Source organism: Contarinia nasturtii, unplaced genomic scaffold, assembly GCF_009176525.2.
Source record: "Contarinia nasturtii isolate CC-2019 unplaced genomic scaffold, AAFC_CNas_1.1 Cnas_scaffold_695, whole genome shotgun sequence".
Classification (NCBI taxonomy): domain Eukaryota; kingdom Metazoa; phylum Arthropoda; class Insecta; order Diptera; family Cecidomyiidae; genus Contarinia; species Contarinia nasturtii.
The window spans coordinates 8,101,297-8,123,914 of record NW_022198046.1 but is presented as its reverse complement, the minus strand read 5'-3'; the positions used below and the strand labels follow the sequence as shown (position 1 = coordinate 8,123,914).

Here is a 22,618-nt window from a genome sequence, read left to right as displayed (position 1 = left end):
AAATAAACACACAGTACAATCGATCTTTTCTTTCAGTTTGAATGCCATGGATTATATCCGATTTTGATTTCAGAGATATTGAGTGCAACTTTGACAAAAAAGTATTGCTCTAAATTGCCGATTTTTTTTTTCAAAGCAAATAGAAAACTGTCGCCAAAAGTCGGATTTGAGCGGCTGAACAAACAATTTTGGAAACAAAAATTCAAAACCATTCAACAGTTTAACAATTTTAATGAATCGAATATCCTTTTATTTGCGATTTCTGCACATGTTTATATTTTATTTTTTCATCGATTCAATGATGGATTATTATACAGTATAATATTTGAAAGTTAAATGAAATTAGTCACAATCAAATGTACTACCGTCGTTTGAATCGTGTGTATCGTAGCTACTGCTATGGTCAACTGGTGAGCTGCGATCATATGAATCGTAGGTATCAACGTGATGATCGTAACTGCTGCTGCTATATGCGTGAGTGCTAGTAAAATGCTGCTCGGTTGTTGACTCATACGATGTGCTCGCCGTATGTCTTTCTTCGAAAGAACTTTTGGATGCCGTCAATTCTGAAGATAGGTCAGTTTTTGAATTATACTCCGATGTAGAGTGTTCAATAATAGTTGGACCAGTTGTAACAGTTACCGTAGAAATAACATGATTTTCATCGTTTCCAAGTATATCCATTTCCGATTTTGGTTGCGATGAAATCACCTCAACTGTTGATGATGACACTTCTTTGTGGTATCCATCATTTGGTAACTCGACAAAAGAGCTACTTTTTGTTGTAACAGATGATGAAATTGCATCGTTGAAAAGAAAGAATTCTGATGGGAGCACATCAATTTTGGAAGTTGTAACTTCTCTAACTAACGCAGGACTTAATAAGCCAACGTCTGTTGAACCATTCGTAAGAATTTGAGTAGTAACCACTTGATTTTCTTCCGAGTTTTTATTCAATTCCGGTACATCTTCAATTTTTGATTCTACTTTTACATCAACTGCAGAATCTTTAGACATCTTATCACTATCGTTGACGATTACAGAAGATAAAATGTGACTATCTCCATTTAATTTTGGTTCAGCCGACAATGAATGTGATGAAACTGATGACATTAATCCACCCACGAAATTTTTGAATGCTTCAAAGGTACTGCTTCGATTTTCAGAGGACACCTCTCGATTTATTTCCTTGGAATCTCGCAATTCAACACTTTCCACTTTGATATGCCCATTTAACTCTGCCTCTTTATTTTTATAGGGCACCGCATAAATTGGTTCAGATGAAGTGACCTCAATCGTTGCAGCCATTTGTTGAGTTGAATCAGTTTTCTTCGAGCTATCCACCGGGGAACAACCAACAACGACTTCAGTGGTTAACATTTGATGTTCTTCCTTTTTCTTTTGGGGCACAGCATATATCGGTTCTGATGGAGTAACCTCGATTTTTGAATCGATTTGGCCGGCCGGTTCCGAAACAACCACTAAAGCAGGTTGTTCATTTACACTTGAAATCACATTTTTGTTAGCTAAATCATTTGTTGTTTCCGAAGCGATAACCCCATTAATCAGTCCAGCACTTGTCGATTGTGATAAAGTCACCTTCGTTGTTGATGATGTAACTGAATGTACTTCACATTTGGTTGATTCAATGTTTGATGAACTTACCGCGGTTCTTTGAGACAAATTTTTCTCAATTTCACTTTTGCCATTTATAATTTCACCATTTTCTCGCGTTTTTTCAACAGTTTTTGATGAAATCACTGTAGTTTGAAGTGTTTCACTAGCATGTTCATGGTTTGGAAACTCAGTATTAGTTCCACTTTTAATGACGATTTGCGAAGTCGAAATTTGACTTTCTGCATTTGGTTTTGGCTCTGATTCCGATTTGGGACCATTTTCGACAATGGTCGATGGTATTAGCTCTCCAACGATTTCGGAGTCTGAAGTTCCATTCCTACTATCAGTCGCAATTTGTGAGGTATTCAATTGATTTTCCGGTTCGATGACTACAATATCTGGGTTTTGAGGATTGCTTGGTGTATTATATGGTGTATTGGCATGGCCAGAATTGGGAAGTTTTATATTGGGCAATTGAATCGATGAAATTGGTCGTTTTGTGCCCTTCTCTGGTAGATTATTTGGTCTTGGACGACCAACTGGTTGCGATGATACTACTGCACGATCTTTGCTTGTCTGGGAAGAAAAATTTAAATTTTATAAATTTCTTCGTTGATTTGGCAGACATTTCATTCTATAATTTACCTCTTTTTGTATAAATGTGCCGGGATTCTTGGGTGTAACCGGAATCGCATCGTTCGTAATTGGTATAGTTTTTGTATTCTTTTTGCAACACAAACAGGTTAAACACATTTTTTCTACTTTAAAAACTTGAACCTTACCAATTCGAATCTGTAGTAATTCTGATGAATTTTGCGTGTTAAACGCGATCTATCTTCATGTTAAGCGTAGGTACGGAAGGAGTAAAATGTCGATATCTTATCGCATGAGCACCTGATTAGTACTTGATTTGTAATTATTAATCGAATATTCTATACCTCTTATCGATTGACAATATTTATTACTTTCGTGTTTTATCAGTTTGAATTGATAAACTATGGCTAACATTCATACAAAACGTGCAATGAAGACTATAGGCATTTTTGCGGTTGAAGGTTTTTCAAAGACTTTGATGTGATGGCAAACGATATGAATAAACTGTGAGTAAAGAGAGCACAATACGAAAATAATATTACCTTTCAAGTGTTCTTCTAGTATTTTAACATTCAGCGAAAAGATAATAACAATATTACTTGAGTTTGTTTGTTTCATGTATTTTTTTATTATTTCAATACCAGGGGTGAATTTTTAATGAAGATTTCACAAATAAAATGAAAAAAAAAGAAAAATATCGGTGTAAATTGAGTTTGTCTTTATATAAACTGTTCTTTTGATAGGTTATGTGTTGATATATTATTTTTCAATATAAGGCGATTTATCTGATATATTTATTTAATTTTAAAAGAACGTAATTTGTGTTTGATAATCATCTCTTTAATTTGATTTTTATTTCATTTAATATGAATTTGTGTTGTATGATGAAGAGCTCATTTCATTGCTGTACTGACCCAAATTGTTTGAACTGTCTGTAGTATATTGGTGACTTCCCATTCCACCGTCGGTGCCATAACTTGGAGTTGTTTCGACCATACCTCCAAATCCACCGCCATAACTGGGTGTTGAGCTGATTCCGCCACCAAAACTTGGATTTGAAGGATATCCACTGTCTGTCACTACTTGTGACGAGCTGATTCCTCCACCAAAACTCGGATTTCCAGGATATCCACTGTCCGTCACTACTTGTGATGAGACCATGCCAGCACCAATGAATCCTGGTTGTGATGAAACCACATTACTACCAATTCCCGGCTGTAATTTAAAATGAACACAATTAATCAATTTCACTCAATTCTTTATGTCATTTAAACTATGTTCAATATTTATATTTTCAAATATATTGAAAATGTGATTTAAATAAAATAACTTACCTGAGGATTGCTTGAATCCCAAGCTGTGGTTGAGGTGCTAATGTTATTATTCATTGTGTCGTCGCAACAGTCAAAACACATTTAAAATTTAATTAAAAATGAAACCGACAGAACTAAACAGTTGTGCGCTCGTTTTTATTCTGTCAACTTTGCAATTTGTTGAAGTGCATTTTGCTTCGGCTATTTGTAGATCGATTCATACGTAAAAAAGCTGATATCTTATCATGTTGTTATTGTGTAAAAATGAATCAACGGTTTTTATCTACACGCTTTGTCGCTGTATAAATATTATTACTATTTATCAACGATATACGCCTAAAGAGCTATGATTCACAGCTTGTATTAAAACATGTTTAAAATTAAAAATATTCTCAACTTACAGGAAGCTACATACTTGAATTCGTCATCTTCCATTACGGCCAAAGCGTATTTTTTTAGATATCGTAAATTATCAAGACGTTTTCGATTAGTTTTATAGCGCGTGTATGATGATGACCCTTCAGAATAGCAAATTCGCAGTAGTGAGCAATTTTTTGAAATAACAAACAGAGCGACCAATTTAAGTGTGTGACAATTTGATACGCCCTTACACATGTCTCTCTATAGAATTGGAACAATTTGACCGATGCATGTAGTTTAACAATGAAAATGGCAATGTGTGTCACACAGTAATCGCGTTCGCATTGAATCGAATGTGATAATTCAAACAAAAGCAATTCTCATGGTTTTGTCGAGTGGACAATGGTCATCAATTGAGAGATTGTAGAGTACACACACACATAGAAAACTATGGCACACATATAAAATTTAATCCCCTCATTAAGAGTGTGGAAATTGTGATCGATCGATTTGAAATGAAATTTAATTCAATTCATATTTTATTGCATTTCGGTTGCAATGTTGCCGAATTCTGAAATGAAATTGTTTCCGTTATGAAACATTCAATTGAGAAACCGGAGAACGTCCATTTCGTTTCAATATAATAAAGGATTGTCATCGAATAACAAATGAAACGATTTTCAAACGCGCACACACTCACACATTAATGCCGGCTTACATCTGCCTAAATTGGTCATTTCATGAGTGGTCACAATGGGCAAAGAATTTAAACCCGCGCGCATACACTATTCTACAAATAGAGACAGATATATGATGAAAAGTAATAAAATCGAAATTGCACTTTGTCTGTGCATAACTGGACCGAACGAGTCATGGTTTCGATTCAATTTCGAAAGTGTAATAAATAAAACGCAAAACTATAACCGTGCTACAATTGCCCGTAAATTGTCTGTCACATCAGTTTTCATAGTGCAATGCAAAAGAGGGACAATCGTATTGGCGTTCATCATCGAATCAATATTTGCAACATTTGCAGCGGTATAACATTTGACGGTAATTTGAGTCTTGATTAATTGTACCAGCAGTAAAATGATGCCCTCCGTTTTTCAATTTTGCATTTATTGCTTTGGCCTCTTGAAAATTTCATATCCATTGAAATTGTTTTTCGCTCTTGCTCTCAATCTATTTTATTTATTCGTCGAAAATGTAAATTGATGTGGTAAATGCAATATTTGGCCCAACGAAAATGTTTCTCATTTATGTACGGTCAAAATGAGAGTGAACTGCGACTGAGGTCAGCCGGGCTTTAATAAATGGTCAATTGAATTATCACTCCGATTCCATGATTCAATCTCTGTGAACAGGCACTACAATGTACAGTTACTAAAAGTTTTTCAGCCACGCTCTCTGACACTGTTTTTTTTTTGTTCACACTCTCGAGTATCGAAGGATCAAAGGTTCAAGTGATATTCACCGCATGCAATTATATGCATCTAAATGATCTGATGGGCTGTCTGATTGTTGTCATCGTCGGTCAAAATAATTAAAATCGCTTAAAATTCAATTTGAATTTTGTATTGTTAAGTGAAGTGTGATTTATGCAATTTCCAAGCGAAAATCTGCTCATTCATTTCAGTTTACCCTAATTCAATAGGAATATGATCGTATTTCCTGCTGAATTTTTATAACCATTTTTAACTCGGAAAATATGTTCGGATTTATGCATATGTCAAAACCGTTTTCGGAAGTTGTAAATTTTTACTCTTTTCCATTCTACAGAAGAGACACCACACATAGAGAAAAACATTGCATTCGAAATGCATGATTTACGAGGCATCAATAAAAACTAATCCCAACTAATTATAAAAAATATTTGTGTCCATTTACGAAAAATATTTACTATTTCGGACAAATATGCACAAACAATAGTTGCACATTCATGTTTTTGGCATTCATCTTTCTTTTCCGCTTTACACGATTACATTTAACACACTGCAACGATGGAAAGTGCATTGAAGCAACAGCAACAACAACAATAGAACTCATTCTCGGAAAGGGTTTTGCTCACACTTTAAATAAGGCACACTAATTGTTCTGTATCCATTTGTCGTTGTCACATGCAACGGGTTGGCTCTTTGCCGTTTACATTTTTATTTGTTTTTGCACACATACAGTTTCTTTTTTTGCAAGAAAAAAAAACTGCTTCTCAGAATGCAAATTTCTTTCATTTATTTTACGTAGAGTAAACATTCATTTTTTTTTCAAGTGTAAAAATGGCATAACAAAATATGCGACACATACATGAATTGCACCATAGACAAAAGATAAATTCATAGAGAATTTTTCTCGAAACGAAAGCATTGAATAAATTCATGTTTTAGAACAAAAAAGCGGATAAAATATCAAAGTGCCGAAATTGGCTGAACTGAAATCGATTTTTTCGAGTAAAATTTGATGAATCATTCCATTTTCATAAAGAAAAATACACACACAACATATGAAATTAGTTTAAAAACGATGAAAAATGACATAAATGTGTTGCAAAGTCAAAACATTGTTTTCGACCCAATTCCAGCGCATCATGTGATTTCAGGCAGATGGACATTGCTTTTTGAGAAAAAAATGACGAGCAAAAAATAAAGAGTGAAAGGCGAATCCTGAATGAAGAAAAAAAGCCAGAAACGAAATTCGGTCATCGAACAACATGAAAATGAGAAAAAAGAGCATTTTTTTCGGAGTAATGTGAAAATAAAGAAAATCTAATTTCAAAATGAGCAACATGAAAGAATTAGCAAATATTGATTAATGATCAAAAAATTGTAGGGGTGATCCGAATTCATACAACGAAAATATGCTTCTTTCAAATTGTTCATGCATAGAATATTTGCCGTTTTGAATTCATACCAGCAGAAATCGGAATACACAAAAGAAGAAGAAGAAGAAGAAGAAGAAAAAGATGTGAAAAAGGAGGAGAGAAGGAATGAAAAGAAGTAATGCAACCGCCACCTTCTGTTTGTACAGAGTAATAAAAGTGAAGGTCAAGTAACCAACTCTTAACATTGTAGTCTTGGCTCTGTTACTCAGACGCAGACGAAGTCAGGTAAAATAGTTCGTCGCACTGGGTGTGTGTTACCGATTCATGCAGCGGAACCGTTGTTTAAAATGCAAAAATCCAAACGCAAAAGGAATGTATAAGATATGCATATGTAGGAAGAGAGACGATCATATTTTAAAACAATGTGGAAAAATATTCAATGCGCATGTGTGAAGAAAGAGTCGGCAAAAAGGGTACTTCAACTAACTATAAAATTATTGTTTAATTTTATGAACAAAATCAGTATGGGGTTGCGTCTTTTTCTTAATTTTTTTGTTTGGACAAAAACGCCAATATAAAAACATAAGAAATGTTCTTAGAACCACAATGCACACTGCACATCATAAACACGAAACACAATGAACTTACACATTAACCATGGTGCATTACTGTTGTAAATGAACAACTCTTTTCCAGTGTAAAATGAGTGTGTGTGGGTGTGTGTTTATGAAAAAAGAACTGTTGTAAGACAATAAACGAAGACTGTTAGTTATGAAAAATGAAAAATGACATTCCGTTTGTTATAGATTTCCATCGTTTTGTGTCGAATAATGCGCAAAAATGTCGTTGTTTCTATTTTTCACCTCCCGTTGATCTCAAGGAAGAGTGACTCTTTTTCAATTGGACAAACGATTCGAAACCGTTTTAAAAGCAAAAATTACATATTTTTTCAATGAACGCCCGAAATTCCTTCTCAGTTCTCACAACGAAATGGGTCTGTCGACTCTGAAATTCAGAGTCTGAATCATCATCCATAAATTCGTTATTTTCAAAATATTTGATTATCGAAATTCAATATTTATGAGATGCCAATAATCGATATGAATTTTAAATGGCTGTGACGAGTCTCATCATAAAATATATCGAAAAGTTGTTAGTATTTTATACAAAATGCGAGTCGATGACACAATCTCAGGGAAAAAACAATTTTTTTTCTTCATATATATTTCACTAGATAAATGCTAATAATTCAGTGTTAACAAAAGGACAGACAATGACGATGACGACAAAATCAAAGGTTAAAATGAATTTAAAATCACGATTTTTGTTTCTTTCAATTTTTCAATAAAAAAATCACTTGATATGCGCAATGCCTTCTGCCGTATTTAAACACATTAAAGGCATGACTGTTAACGTGATAGAAAAAGATTCGGCGACACATAAATTTTCAATCACAATCAGTTGATGTTCTGACACTAGGCGCCTTCACTCTACCCCCAAGCAATTCGCCTTTTTCCTTCCTCTGTGTTCACTCTTTTCTGAAAAAAAAGGAAAAAAATATTAAAACAAAACGTTTAAAAAATAAACACAAAAATGCATTAGAAGAATATAGTTTTGTATCGGGTATTAATGTTCATTAGGTGCCGCTGGCCGCATATTCTTCTCTTTATATTCCATCAACGGTATGAACAAGCCGATTTCACGACATTTTATGTCCTTTTTGTCTGTGATATGTCGTGCGCTTCTTCCTTTCTGATTCACTCCATCTCATTTGAAAGGACACGATCACATTCTTTTCTCTTCTCTTCTGATAAATCTATTGAATTATTACCATTGTGTCCACTTTGAAAAGAGAGAGAGAAAAATTTCAGACTCTTACGTAATACAATCAATTATTCGGCATAGGCAAGAAAAAGAATGTGTAGGTAATGTGTTTTGCAGCATAAAGATCCGTATTGAGAGATCCATTCATAAACAATGTTATGAAAGAAAAACCAGCATTTTTGACAATGTTATTTTCAATTTCATGCTCTTGTGCTCATTTTGGTGGAAAATTTATTACCAATTTTGGTGAGGCGACTGGTCATCAGCTGACGCCATCAACTTGTCTCAACTTTTGCCTGAGAACGCCCAAAATCAATGAATCACTCGAGCACAGCGTTCATTGTTCATGCAATCAAATGGATATTTAGAAGCCGAACAAGTCAAAACAATCAAATTTGATACATTTTTCAGAGAATTCAGAAAAATGAATGAAATCAATGATCATCAAATATGATTTTTCATTGATGAAATTGCTCCAGTTATGGTTATAAATCATCATATTTTTATGTTTTACGATGTATATTCGAAAGATTTTGACCAACTCATAAAATTTTCGGCGATTTCACTTTTTTTTCGCCAAAGATTCGTAATCATTATTTTGAAATTTTTCATCATAAAAATCACACAAAAATGAATCCGTCGAACGAGTTGTGATTTTTGAATGAAAAAAATCTTCGAAATTGCATCTGCTCTTCATCTTTCGAAATTGCTCTAAATGTGAAAAATTCTGTTCGAATTTTTTTTAATGAAATACTTTTAATTTTCGCTTGTGATTTCATTTTAGTGTTCGTTAATTGTACGGCTCCGTTGTCTTATTATCCACATCTCATCGCTTTGGTATTCTTCGGCTCTAGAGAATCGAGAAAGAGACATAGAGAGACTTGAGTTTGTGTTCTGTTTTATTTCAGTGCCGCTTGATGTTTCGGTGCGGTGAGCTTAGTAGGTGCATAAAAAATGTTCACAGCACGCAATTAACGGCAACTGTGTGCATGAACTTTTTGCTCTATAACGCATCATCATAATCATTTTTATCATAATTTGGATATTTCATTTTCGGCTCATTAATCATTTCATTTGTTGATGAAAGGCTCTGTTGTTTCGGAGTGGTAATGAGGTAAAAATGAGTTTTAATTGGCAATGACCGGTTTGTGAATGCTGCAATGCAGTAGGAGAAGAGAAAAAAAAAACAGTTGAAAAGTAAACGGTTTTCCGAATTTTGCGGGTTTCTTTCATCCTCTGGCGAAGTAAAAGGCATATTTTCGGCCACAATTGATATGATCAAATACATGCGTCCTTGCTGCGTATTACTTGCGAAAAGTACAACTATTTTTACACAATCTCTCGCTTTGATTTCAGATGAAAAATGAATAATATTGCCATTTGGCTCCTGCCGTTCGTTGGCTCTTACATTCGATCAAAATATTTCTTCGTCTTTTTATTCAAAAATTCACTCTCTTGTTCAAGCTCTCTTCGCTGCATGTATCTTTGTTGTTTGGCTTTCGACCATTTGTTGATCATATTAGCGTTATTATATGTTATTCCATTTCGATGAACGCAAGAAACTGATTCGTGTATTCATTCGTCCGTTCTGGAATAGTGAGAATGCGCTGACTGGATTCGTGATTGTGTATTTTTTTCTCTCTCTTGTTATTTGTGTTGTATCTTTAGCGGCTTGAACGGCCGGTATCCAGCTGCGTTGAACAACGCTACTGGATTTTTTATACGATTATTATTTGTAGTGTTATAAATACATTAAGTTTGAAAACAAGAAAGGAGGAAGAAATAGAATTTTGAAGAATATGCGCGCCATGCAAGATGATTTCGATTTCAATGCTTTTCGTTCCTGATTTCAGCACATCGGTATTTTGGTTGTGATCATAGACAAATGAATGCGTTTCATTTGAATACATTGGTTTTGAGCGTGACCGATGAAGATGATGCTGCTGAATGGTCGAAGTTATCAATTCAATCGAAACGAATCGATGCCACACGAATATAGATAACAAATATACTTGAAAATTACGTCAAACGCACAACATAAACTTGTTGAATTCAAATCATTGATCTATTTCTAACATTCCTTAGTTTCTCACAAAGACGAAATCGCTTTGATTTTTCGGGGTGATAATTTAGAGGTTTCGACCGAATCGATGCATATGTGTTCATAAGAAATTTGATTTTTACCTATCGGTTTAATGGTTCAATTTAATTGGGAAATTCCATTTTAAATAATCTCGAAGGGCATTTTGTCAGTCTCTTTTTCGGTCATTTAATTAATTATAAATTCTTTCATCGTTTGTTTTTTTGGTTTGGCTCAAACGGAAATTAATTTATGGCTTTATTTCCAAAAAAATGTTTATGACTTTGTCTTCGTGTTTAATTCTTTAAATGTCGACGACAGTATGTGATTCAAACATTTATTTGTCGTTCTCTAACAAGCTTCTGGTTTCGTTTCTTCACATTTCCTTCTTTTCGGTTTATCAATCATCATCGCTTGACTATTTCGAATTTTTTATGAAATCAAAGACACTTATTAAATCAGACGGGCCAATTTGATTTTATGACGTATATTCAGTTGCAATATGTTCCCATTACTAAATTGACATTTTCGCAATCAACGAACCGGAAATAGCGTGTTATGTCTTTAATATTTTGTGATTGTATTGAATGGAAATGGTTTTTGTTGTTTTTAAACGGAATTAAAAAAAAAAACAAATCAACGCAATTATTTAGTTTGTTGTGGGCAATTATTGCATTATTACCCTGTTTTTGTTGTTCGATTTAAAGCCCACTGGCGTTCGAAAAAATTATTCGAAATGCATTTACCGTTTCTCTCATTTTTTCTGTGCAACACAATGGTGTGGCTCGAAGACGAGTTCGACAATGCGGAAAATGACACCGAAGCACGGCTGCAAACTAGTCTTTACCTTTGAATGAACAGGTCAATAGGTGCAATTCGCGTTCGTAGGCTTTTTTGTAGTTCTCATTGCATACACACGTCTATTGGTTGGGGTGGCTAAAATGCAACGTGTGTAGTACGATATTTCACGTGTATCGATGGTTGGTGTTTTTTTTTTTCATTCGCTATTTGTTGGCTTTTGCGGTCGATCGATAGACTGATTGCTGTAATTTGTTACGCTTAAACGTCGTCACGTGCTCCAAATTATTCTGATCAATTACTTGTCATGTTCAACATACAAAAACACACTTAACAGACAAATGAAACGACATCAACCGGTTGAAACGAAAAAAAAAAACACGCATACACACAGCAAAAGCCGAAAAACCAAAGAGCATTTTTTCGATTAAATCGAAATTGGCGTATGTGTGTATTTTTTTGATACTCATTCCGTTCAGCAGAATGTACGCTAAATGAATCGAATTTTGTGTTTGATGTGTACGCTCGTTGTGTGTCCATATGTACTTTAATGCATGCTGTTGTGTATCGAACTTTCATCGAATTTAAATTTAAAATCAAACTGTCAATACAAAATTAGATGTCAATCGCAATTTTTATTTTTTTGGCGTGATGAGCAGTAGCAGCCCGAGTTTTCTCTTTTAATGTGATTGCATTGTCAATTATAATTCATATTATGTGCAAACCGTGTTTTTTATGAACGACGTACATACACGCGCACATAAGGACAATACTTATGCGAAAGTCAATCAATCATACATTTTTACCTGCCATTCGAGCATAAAAATCGAACGATGTGCACTCAAAGAAACTCGAAAATTGTCAACACAGAACAAAAAAAAGTGCATACTTTTGGTCGTTCATTGAGTACATTAAATCTATTTGAACTGGGAAACTAACTGAAGCACACACTTAATTAATTTTCAGTTCACATGTAAGAACTTTCGAACATTTGGTGCCATCCAAGTGGAATGACAGCAGAATGGTCGTTCTTTAATATCTATCAACCGCAAATCGCAGCGCGCACACACATCAACAGCATACAAAGTAAAAGCAGCAGCAACAGCAGCAGTAAGCAACAATCAAAGTAGCTGTAATGTGCCGATATGTTCCCCTTGTCATATATGAAAATCAACATAATTCCATTTGCTGTCGATATTATAATCATAATGCGGTGTATTTAATGGTATAAAAATAAATGGTTGCATCCCATACAATTATTTATATTCAGATGCTGTAAATGGTGTCTTTTGCTCACAGTTGGATTCCACTTTTCGACTTTGTGGCAATTTTTTTTTCCTCTCTGTTTCGTCTTTTCGCGTTGAGTCGTTCACTGCAAGTGTTGTTGTTGGCTTTGTGCCGTGTTTCGTATACTGAATGTCAATTTTTATGAGCTACTGGTAGTTGAACATATCTGCGAGATGGTCGTTTCTGATTTGAGAGAATGAAAAAAAAAGAAAAAGAATTCAATTTGAATCACAAAACGATCTCGGTATTTTGCCGGGCTATATCCAATTTGTAAAAATGGATAAATGCACGAATACACCGAATAAATACGTTTATATTTAATTTTATGTGTCAGCGACCAATATACACATATATGAAACCGGTGTCAATATATGTAATCGAATAAGCAAATAATAACAGTTAACATTGAAACGCATCTCATACATAATAATAAACAGCAGCCAAATGGAATGATAGATAAAAAAAAGAGAGAGAGAGAGTTTGCGAACAAGAGTAAAGTGCGAGCATGTTGCGAGTGAAAAATATGTGTACAAGCAATTTCTTCATCTTCGTTATTTGGCATCAATCGTTGTCGTCGTCGTCATAAATTCAATACGCATTTTCGGATGAAATTTGGTCTCGGTAACAATACAACGTGGTTCCATTTCAATTTATCACCATAAGCCGCAAATATTTACTGTGGTCGTGATTTCATTGTTGTTTGTCATATCTATTTTCATGGCCCATACTAATAAATAAATATGCATGCTCGCATCCTTTTCATATACATCTATGTATGTACGACATTGATGTCGACAATGGGTTTTTATCTGTGGAAAATGGCATCAATATCATTTAGTGTTATTTGCACATATGCCATCTTTCATTTACTCACTTTAAACATTTCGAAATTTGTTGGCATGTATGTGCGACGTATGAGAGAGATAGTAGTCAATCCCCTCAATGCTCATCCTCAAATACACACTTTATTAAATTACTAACAATGCAAATAACCGCATTTTTTTCTCGTTCTCTTTTATTCAAGACAATTTATCATGCTTGTGAATACACCAGAAATTGCGTTGTCACAATGAAACAATTTGTAGCTAGAAAAAAAAAATATTGAAAAAAATAAAACATTTGGCATCAATAGAAACGTACACTCAACAAGGGAGTTGAAATGACATTTTTTTTTATTGATCGAAAGATGTGAAAATCTCAGTTAATTTGTGAGTATTAATTGAAATATTGCACATGGCGACCTTTTTTTCATACCTTTTACGATGATGAGTATAAACGACAGAATTTAAGGCTAAATGCAAATGCAACGGAATTCCAGACAAAAAATGCAAATCAATATATATGTATGGATATCGTAATCATGTGACAAACATCCAATCAAATATGATAAATATTTACACATTTTTCTGATGTTCTCGTATGCCTTTTGCTGGCTGTTGCACCTGAATTGACTAAACAATTTAAACGATAAAAATAATTGTGTGGAGATACATAAAAAAAAGCCGTGCGCATAAAATATTTGCAATCCAAAGTGGTGCAAAATGCTTATATGCTTTTAATTGAACGCCTTTGAATTACTTACTTGCAAAAATGCAAAATGTGTTGTTTTTGTCTTGCATCTTAACATCGCAATTGTGCTTGCAGCAAAACCAGTTTACCGATATACCGAAAAATGCGTACACATTTCTTTGGTTGGAAATAAAGAGCATGGCTTTTTCACGCAATCCGCAATGATTTACACATTGAAATTTGCACTGAATTATTATAAGAACCGTACTTTTGTCTCTTCTGTTTATTTGTTATATTAACTTAAGTCATAAAAAATATGGACATGTGCACCCAAAACAAGTATTTGCTCAATGAAATCGACCGAATAAATTAATTGACGATTCTTTGAAAATATGTGTTTACATTCGATTTTAAATGGCATGATTTGAAATATTTCATTGGAAAAATACGATTTTCGTCATTATCGTCAATGAGCGATGCTTAAAATGTTTGATGCCTTTTCAATTTCCCCCAATTTGACAAAAGAGAGATATAAAAAAATGCTCATTCACACACTGACATTTATAAATTGTCTCTTTTCGCAATTGAAAACAAAAAAAAAACAGAAATCTATTCGCCAAAGATTTATCCATAAGCCCGGCCCATGTCTTCTTCGTGATGAAAAATAATAAAATAAATGATTATGGCCATGTGAAGTCATGACGCATTGAAAAAGACAATACCACTCGACAATATTCACTTGATGTCCTGTACGTAAACGTAACAAGAAATTGGCGGAGCCAAAACGATTTAAATTTATCATACGGCAAAGGGAGAGATAATGCTTTTGATTCGACATGATTTATATTTCCTTGATTATAGTCTCTCATATTCATCGCAAGTGAATGTGAATGCGGTAAATATCAGCCCGAGTAAATCAGCATATAAAATTATAACATATGCGCAAAACATCGAAAATGTGGAGCGATTTCATTTATGGAAATGATATCAATATTGATGCCGATTCAATTTTTACAGTTTCGTACATGAACGGATAGCAAAGTGTTTTGACATTTCTCAATCGATTATACGTACATCGAACACCATATATTTCAAGTCTATAGCATTCATCCCATTTGAGGCGGCAACCATTCATTTTTTTTCTCTCACGCGCGCATTATCAAATGGCACAAACGTAATAAATGTGATGGACTACACTGCTATGGTGTGGCATATGGAATATCATTTAAATCAATAATTTATTCAAAATATATTTATTGATTGTTGCATAAATTAATACCGATTAAATGTAGAACTCAGTAGTTAATTTTTCGACAGCATTCATAATTTTTCTTCAATTTTCTTCTTTATTCGCACTTCTAATGCTGAATGTGTGTCTGTCTGTCTGTAAGCGAAATGATTCAAAAATCTCATTTACAATTCAAATCGATAAATCAACAAAACACGAAAAAATCATTTGAAATTATACTTAAATGCCATAAACTATTGACGCAGATTCCATATTTCTGTTTGAAATAATTGATATCAAGGTTTTGTTTTCGGAGTGTGTAGAACTGTAGATGTAGATGTCATTTTTCTCGGTAGATTAAAATCAATTTACATTGATTCAGAATAGACTCATTAACGTTTTTGGTCTTCATTCAAAGAAGAAGATGGCGAAGTAAGAAAGAAACGTGCATATTATGAACAAAACAAAAATGTAACCGCAACACGCCAGTTTTTACTACTTGATCGGTATATAGATTAGTGACGTGTATGTTGCGAATTCAACGATATTGTTTCCGTCATAAAATGGTTCCCTTTTTCTCCCCTGTATGTGTCTTCATTTGTTTCTCATCCGAAATACACAAATTAAATTAACTCAAACAAATTAACGAACGATGCCATGAATATCATCGTAGAAAAAGAGTTTCTTTTTTATTGATTTCGGCTTCTATAAATCTAAACGTTTAGAGTCCAATGCGAAACAGAAGTGAGATAAAATTGTTTTTGTTTTATAGATTCTAAGCGGTTCTCGGTGACAAACGGACAATCGAGAATGGATTGATTACATTCAATCAATTAAAATGAGTTTACGACATGGTATTTCAAGGCTGCTAAGGTCAAAAACACTCACCGCAGACAGTGTAACAACTCCTTCTGGAATATTCAAATTATTCTTTATTTTTTATGCTTTTTTATTTCTTGATGGATTTTTTTTTTCGCTCTCTTAACTCTTTTTTCATTCGAAATCTACCGAGAAAGAGACAAAACTTTAATTTGCGTAGAATTGTTGAAACTAATTTTATTGCACACACCACTGATAAAATATATATTTCATAAAAACAAACAAACGATTCATTTCGTTCATTCGTTCTCAAGCAAATAAAGGTAATAAAAACCTTCCTTGATCATATTCAATCTGAAATGCTGCTGCTATTCGTGTCATTCGATTCTTTCTTGGTTTTCAAGCGAAAAATAAATATATAAAAAAAATTGATAAGCATCTTTAAATCATATTTCTCCATACGGTCGATGAATCTCTACCAACTGTGACTGTGTGTTGGTGATGCATACGTATCAATAGTCACTACGCCAGCAAAAAAAAATCTGTAAGGTGAAAACAGGTAAGAAAATTGGTGATTGCTGTGTGCTGTGCAGGAAAAAAGGACAATAAAAATGTTATTTATTGCCATAAGGCGCCATCAATTTATACGAATATTTATCATATTATTATAATTTTTTTGTCTCCGTTCTTCTCTCCGTATGTGTGTTTGTGTACGCGCGCGCGCAAACCATCGTTCTCTCACGAACTTGACGATAGATTAAGCGTGTACAGATCGATCAGTGAGAGAGCAATGTGTTCAGGTTATGTGGATAAATGAGTAAGAAGCTCAACAGCCTCATAATGTAAATGAAACGTAGTTCGAACTCCAAAGAAGAAAACCAAAAACAACAACGCTGACGATGATGACGAACAGCTATGGTGATCTTTTGTTCCAATTTTTTTTTTATTCATGCACCTCGTGTTGTTGTTCATTTATTGAATAAATGTGGTCTTTTGTTTTATGAAATCGACATTACAGCACTGATGACAATAAAAGACAACTGCATTTTAGGATGAATGCTACTCCGTTCGATAGACAAAGACAAAAATACGAGAGAAGACCCAACGACCGTATCAAAACTGTCATCAGCCATAAATAATAATAATAAAATGAAATATTCTTTTATTTTTGTTGGTTAAATGCGCTGTTTGTTTTAACGAATTCACCAGAAATCACCGTATTTTTTTTCTCTTTGTGTGTCTTATTCTTTTCACTGCCACTCGAAATGAAGTCGGTGAATATTTTAAATTTATTAAAATTAAAAACGATGGCCACATTTGCATTTCGAAGATATGCCGTTGAATTGTGTGCTGTGATGCTACCTTCGATGAATCGAAGTGAGGCATTTGTATGGTTGTTGCGGATGGTGCGACCGATGTTGCTGCTGCTTTCCAACTGCACGTGGAAATATTAAAATGAGCAAAGTCAGGTATCTTAGCATAAATTTGATGGGAAAATTATATTCCGTTTTCTCCTTTCGAATACATTGTATGCTGATGTTGATTTCTGATTTGTTTCGACTCGTTTTTCGTGTTATCCCAATCAATTCAGGTGAATCTTCATCGCACGAGGTGATGCTCTTTTAAATTATTGCTTATTTTTCGAATTATGATAACGATTTCATAGAAATTTGTATAATTAAATTTAGAGGAAATTAAGATGATATTGGAAATTTAAAACCACATTTAATCATATTTTGTGAATATGTCGGAGAGAGAGAGAGAGAGAGAGAGAGAGAGAGGAAGATGAACAAAATTCTATTGATCGAAATCCAACTGTGCATAAGAATGTCTATTAATTGGATCTATGTGGGAATGTATCAAGTTTCGTTTGTGGAATTCATTTAAAAGCCGGATTCTTTTTTGCCATCTTAATTGCCAAAAGTTTATGACAAATGTGCCATTTTAAAGGTTTTTCGTATGTGAACGATATTTATTTTCAGAAAATCAATAAAAAAATAAACATATTTTATGATCAAATTAATGAGCAAATTTAGATACATTGATTAATTAGAACAAGGTTTAAATGTGCTAATCACTTGTTCATTTTTAAAATGTTGACCAAACGTTTCATTTTATTGATCAATATTTGCATATGTCACGAAACGAATTTTCAATGTGTGTATGCAACGGTGAAATCGATGTTAATCTTACTTATCCATGGATTGCTGCAAATCGAAAAAATCTTTATAAAATTTCAATATCTTGCTGAGAGATCATAAAAAAATTGAATATTTTATAAATTTATCGATTTATGTATAGAAATGGAAAGAGAAAAATGTGTCTCGACATGGTTTTTTGTTTTGGAAAATAACGGTGGCATAAAAGGTTTTGAAAATAAAGAGCCATGAGATTTAAATAAAGAGTCTAGCAATAAATACCATTTGTCTATCTACTTATAAAGATATCCAGAAGAATACTTTTTTATCAATTTTTTGTACGCTCTCTTAATATCCATGCATTTTTTTTAATCTCTTTTCGCAACGGTCTCTGACAATCCAAATTGATAAAGAAAATATTTCTTCACAAAATATGAATATCTATAAAAATAGAGTGTTCTATCCAAAAATAGCCGTTGTTTGTTGATTTCTTCTAATTGGATCTAGGTGAGTAACATATTAATTAGCAATCTGACCACAAGTTCAGCACATTTTTATCATATATTTTCCCGAATTTCTAAATTATACACGTTTTTTTTGTTTTCACTAATAAATGGAGTGTTTTTTTGTCAATTTTTGATAATTATTTAAAATGCAGAATATCATGCTTTGCACCGTTTGTTATCTTGTTCAGCATATCTTTTGCATTTTTTAAATAACGGATTGGATTTTAATGTCATTGTGTGAATCGCTTAGAATCGCTTTATTCGCTCGTTAATCAGCATGCTATCGATTTGTGTTTTGTGTGTGCACGAGGTAACGATTGTAATTTATTAAATTTTTTCATGTACATCATAAATTGATACACAACTAATTTAAATTTATGAGTGTTTTTCGCATTGATTTCTACCTTCGGCGCAAGTCAACACTTGTAAACAACTGCTTTTCTTATTCTCATGATGACGATCTCATCTTATATCTGTTCCGTGCGCATCGGCATTGATCATCATTCAGCACGAAATTACATTTATTTATTTATTTTTTATTTACGTTCATGTTCATTCGTGTTATGACATTGTAATGTGTGTACAAATTTGTGTGTATGTGTGTGTGATATCGTTGTTTGGCCATTCACGTAATCTATCTGAAAAATGATCCGTCACATTCTCTTAACTCTGGTGTAAAACAAAAAAAAAAGAACCCGATGCAACCAAATCCGACTGGAGAGTTAAATCATCGCATGTGTAAAGTGTGATAAATAATGACTTTTGGCAAGAGAGACACAAAGCGAACGAGGCAATATCGCGAACAAGAGAGCAAAAAAGCAACACACGCACTGATCACATCGAATTGAATAAAATGAATAATTTTTTGTTTTGCTGTCATGAAAACATGATATTCCACTTGTCATAAAAGGTGCGAGCTAAAACTTTTATCTATGCCATCAATTTTCAGTGTTTGTGCAGCAAAAGAAAAAACTATGCGTGAAATGAAGGAATTTGTGCAGTGCGGAGAAAACAAAAATAAAAACACTCACAACTACAAATCGAGTGAAAAGAAAAGAAAACGGTACACAAGTATGCTGAGTGTGTGAGTGATGTTAAATGTGCGCACCTGTAAAATTCGAATGATATGCAACACACACACGGCTTGTGTTTTTTGTTCCTTTTTTTCTACTTTGGTTGCGCACAAAGCACGAATAACAATTTTGGTTTGCTTCCGTCGTTACGACGATGTGTGAAGAACCTCCAGAGGATTTTGATCGTGTTATCGATATAACACTTCGACATCACCGATTGCATTACAAAACCGGAATATATTTATTGAAAATCATTTGCTGTTTGTGACAGTTTTCATGAAATCACTGAACATTTTCTTATGAAATCCCATCAAAATTCTTCGTTATAAATTCGAGTTTGTTGCTGATTGTGCGTCTTTTTGGCCAAGAGCTAACAAAACATATTTGTTATTTGGAATGACAATTTTGTTTGATGCGTACAACTGCCGCCGCCGCCTTTTTTCCACACACACACATAGATCATACAAGATAAGCAAGTTAACAACGCACACTTTTTGTATCTTATACAATTATCTGCCGATTTTGCTGGTGTAAAGCGAAATTAAACATATGGATGCACGTGTTTTGACACGAAACTTCGATTGTTTTTACAATCAAATGGACAATTTATTACTGCCCATTGCGTTTTACGCTCACACACACACACCATCGATGACACTCCAATTGTAATATTTCTCTTTTTTTGCAAGAGATCATTTCTAATTCCGAAACGAAAGTAAAAACGGTGACACGTAATAAAAATGGAATATCAAATGCATTTTATCTTGACACGCATTCATTAAATAGATACAGTTGCGGAGTATTACTGACTGCGACTGCAATTGAAACAACAAGAACTAACTGACGACAAATATATGTATCGTATATCACACAGCAATGTGCACCATACGCTTCAGTCAGATGAAATAGGCAAAAAACGAGTGTCGCGTATTAGCCATACCTTAGACTTAACTTGTAAATAGTTTTTAATACCTGACACGTGATCATGTTTGTTGGTGTTTTATTTTATTTATTTTTTGTTTCCATCACTTACGTTGTGCGCATAAAATGAACGTGGCTTATGCGCTTTCTGCGTGTGTGGCAAAAGTAAACACATATACACACAGCAAGAGAGCTAAGAGTAATGCTGCACTCTTAGAACAGACAAATTCAAACAATGAGATGACACTATGTTCTTAATCTTTCACATGATAAATTTGTGCAATGGCACACGCGCTCCGCTCATGTAGAACGCTATTTACATGATCCCACTTTTTGTATGTTTTTTTTTTCTTCTCTCTGTCTCGTCTCTCTGCCAAAACTCTATAATCGCAGAGATAAATAAACAAAGCAAAAAAAAGTGTGACTTTGGTTGGAACCACAATAACATTGATTTCAGGAGAGAATGCCTTCTTCGAGGGTCTTTTTTCTCTGTACGTTTTGTTGTTCTTTAATAAAATTACATTTTTCATTTAAAATAATGGCACGCGATAATGTAATGTTTATCGTGTAATAAGCCTATTAACGTATGAGTTATGACACATTGTTTGAGTGCAAACGTGTGAAATACAGTCACATTATATCGATTTCATAATTTCATGCTTCGTATAATTCATTGTATAATTGCAACTTTTATTCAGTTGTTTCAAACTACGATTCAGAAAGTGCAGTGTTTTTGTGCGGTTACACGCCGCTTTTCACATTTTTTAAAAAGTGTATATGAAAATGATATGAAAAAGCGTTTTTGTTTCCTGTTAAAAAAGAAATGACGTCAATAAACATTGGAATTCTAGTCAGACGGGTGAAAATCGTTGTTTCGATTATAGTTTTGATTACACTCGAACTTTGATTATTTACTTCGGCTGTAAAAATCATGAATGAATCTTGCACCATGAATGAAATTAGAATATTTTGTTTGATTTTCATTAATCGATTCATGATTTTGGTTGAGACGAACATTTCATTGACGGCTCAAATCTCATTGATTGCGTCAAAGCAGACAATGAGACACCGAGAAGAATGCAGCCATCGGCCCTCGTGTTCATTAAATTCAAGATGCGCGAAGAAAATTGATCGAAATCGAAAAATTCCACACAAAATGCGTATCATAATTCAATGACACAGCATTTTTACCATTGATAATGTGTGTTCTAGTTCATAACTGCGCATCGCTGATGAAAAACAAAATTAAGAAAAAAAAAACGCATTAATATATAAACGAAAAATCCGTTTAAAATTTAAACATCCTGCGTCATGATTCGTGGCAACTTTCGCTTTTTCTAATCGAACTTCCCATTTTCACCGCCGACGTGAGAATACGGCTGTACATTTTTCTAATCAAATTAATTTCACACTTGGAGATTTGGGTTCGTTTTTCAATCATAATTTTTTAAACGAACAATTGAAAAATGTTTTAACCGATTTAAACGCGCTACTTCGATCTATATTCTCAATACTCTCCATTTGGTCGGCTGGGTTTCATCAATCGCAATCTTGAGTGTTATAATTGAGTTTTGTTCCGAGCGTAAAAGATAAATGCAAGGTGATGCCGGCAGCGGCTACTGTTTTTATTTAATGTGTGCACGATGATTTTTGACTTTTTTGTTTCGGTTTGAAAAAGAAATATATTTATATGCGGTGTCTGCACGACCTTTATAAATGTGGTTTTCATCAAATGA

At 33.7% G+C, this 22,618-nt stretch overlaps 2 protein-coding genes across 2 annotated transcripts; both read right to left on the bottom strand.

The window, feature by feature from the left end:
• Positions 1-211: 211 nt before the first annotated feature.
• Positions 212-2,448, bottom strand: LOC116340887. The gene is made up of 2 exons (XM_031767622.1): positions 2,263-2,448; positions 212-2,193 (listed from the first exon to the last, which is right to left on the bottom strand). The coding sequence occupies exons 1-2, from the start codon at positions 2,368-2,370 to the stop codon at positions 343-345; spliced, it is 1,959 nt and encodes a 652-aa protein (XP_031623482.1). The 5' UTR covers positions 2,371-2,448; the 3' UTR covers positions 212-342.
• Positions 2,449-2,906: 458 nt separating this feature from the next.
• LOC116341080 (heterogeneous nuclear ribonucleoproteins A2/B1-like) lies at positions 2,907-3,707 on the bottom strand. The gene is made up of 2 exons (XM_031767939.1): positions 3,546-3,707; positions 2,907-3,426 (listed from the first exon to the last, which is right to left on the bottom strand). Exons 1-2 carry the CDS (start codon positions 3,624-3,626, stop codon positions 3,073-3,075), a joined length of 435 nt encoding a protein of 144 aa, XP_031623799.1. The 5' UTR covers positions 3,627-3,707; the 3' UTR covers positions 2,907-3,072.
• Between the last annotated feature and the right edge of the window lie 18,911 nt (positions 3,708-22,618).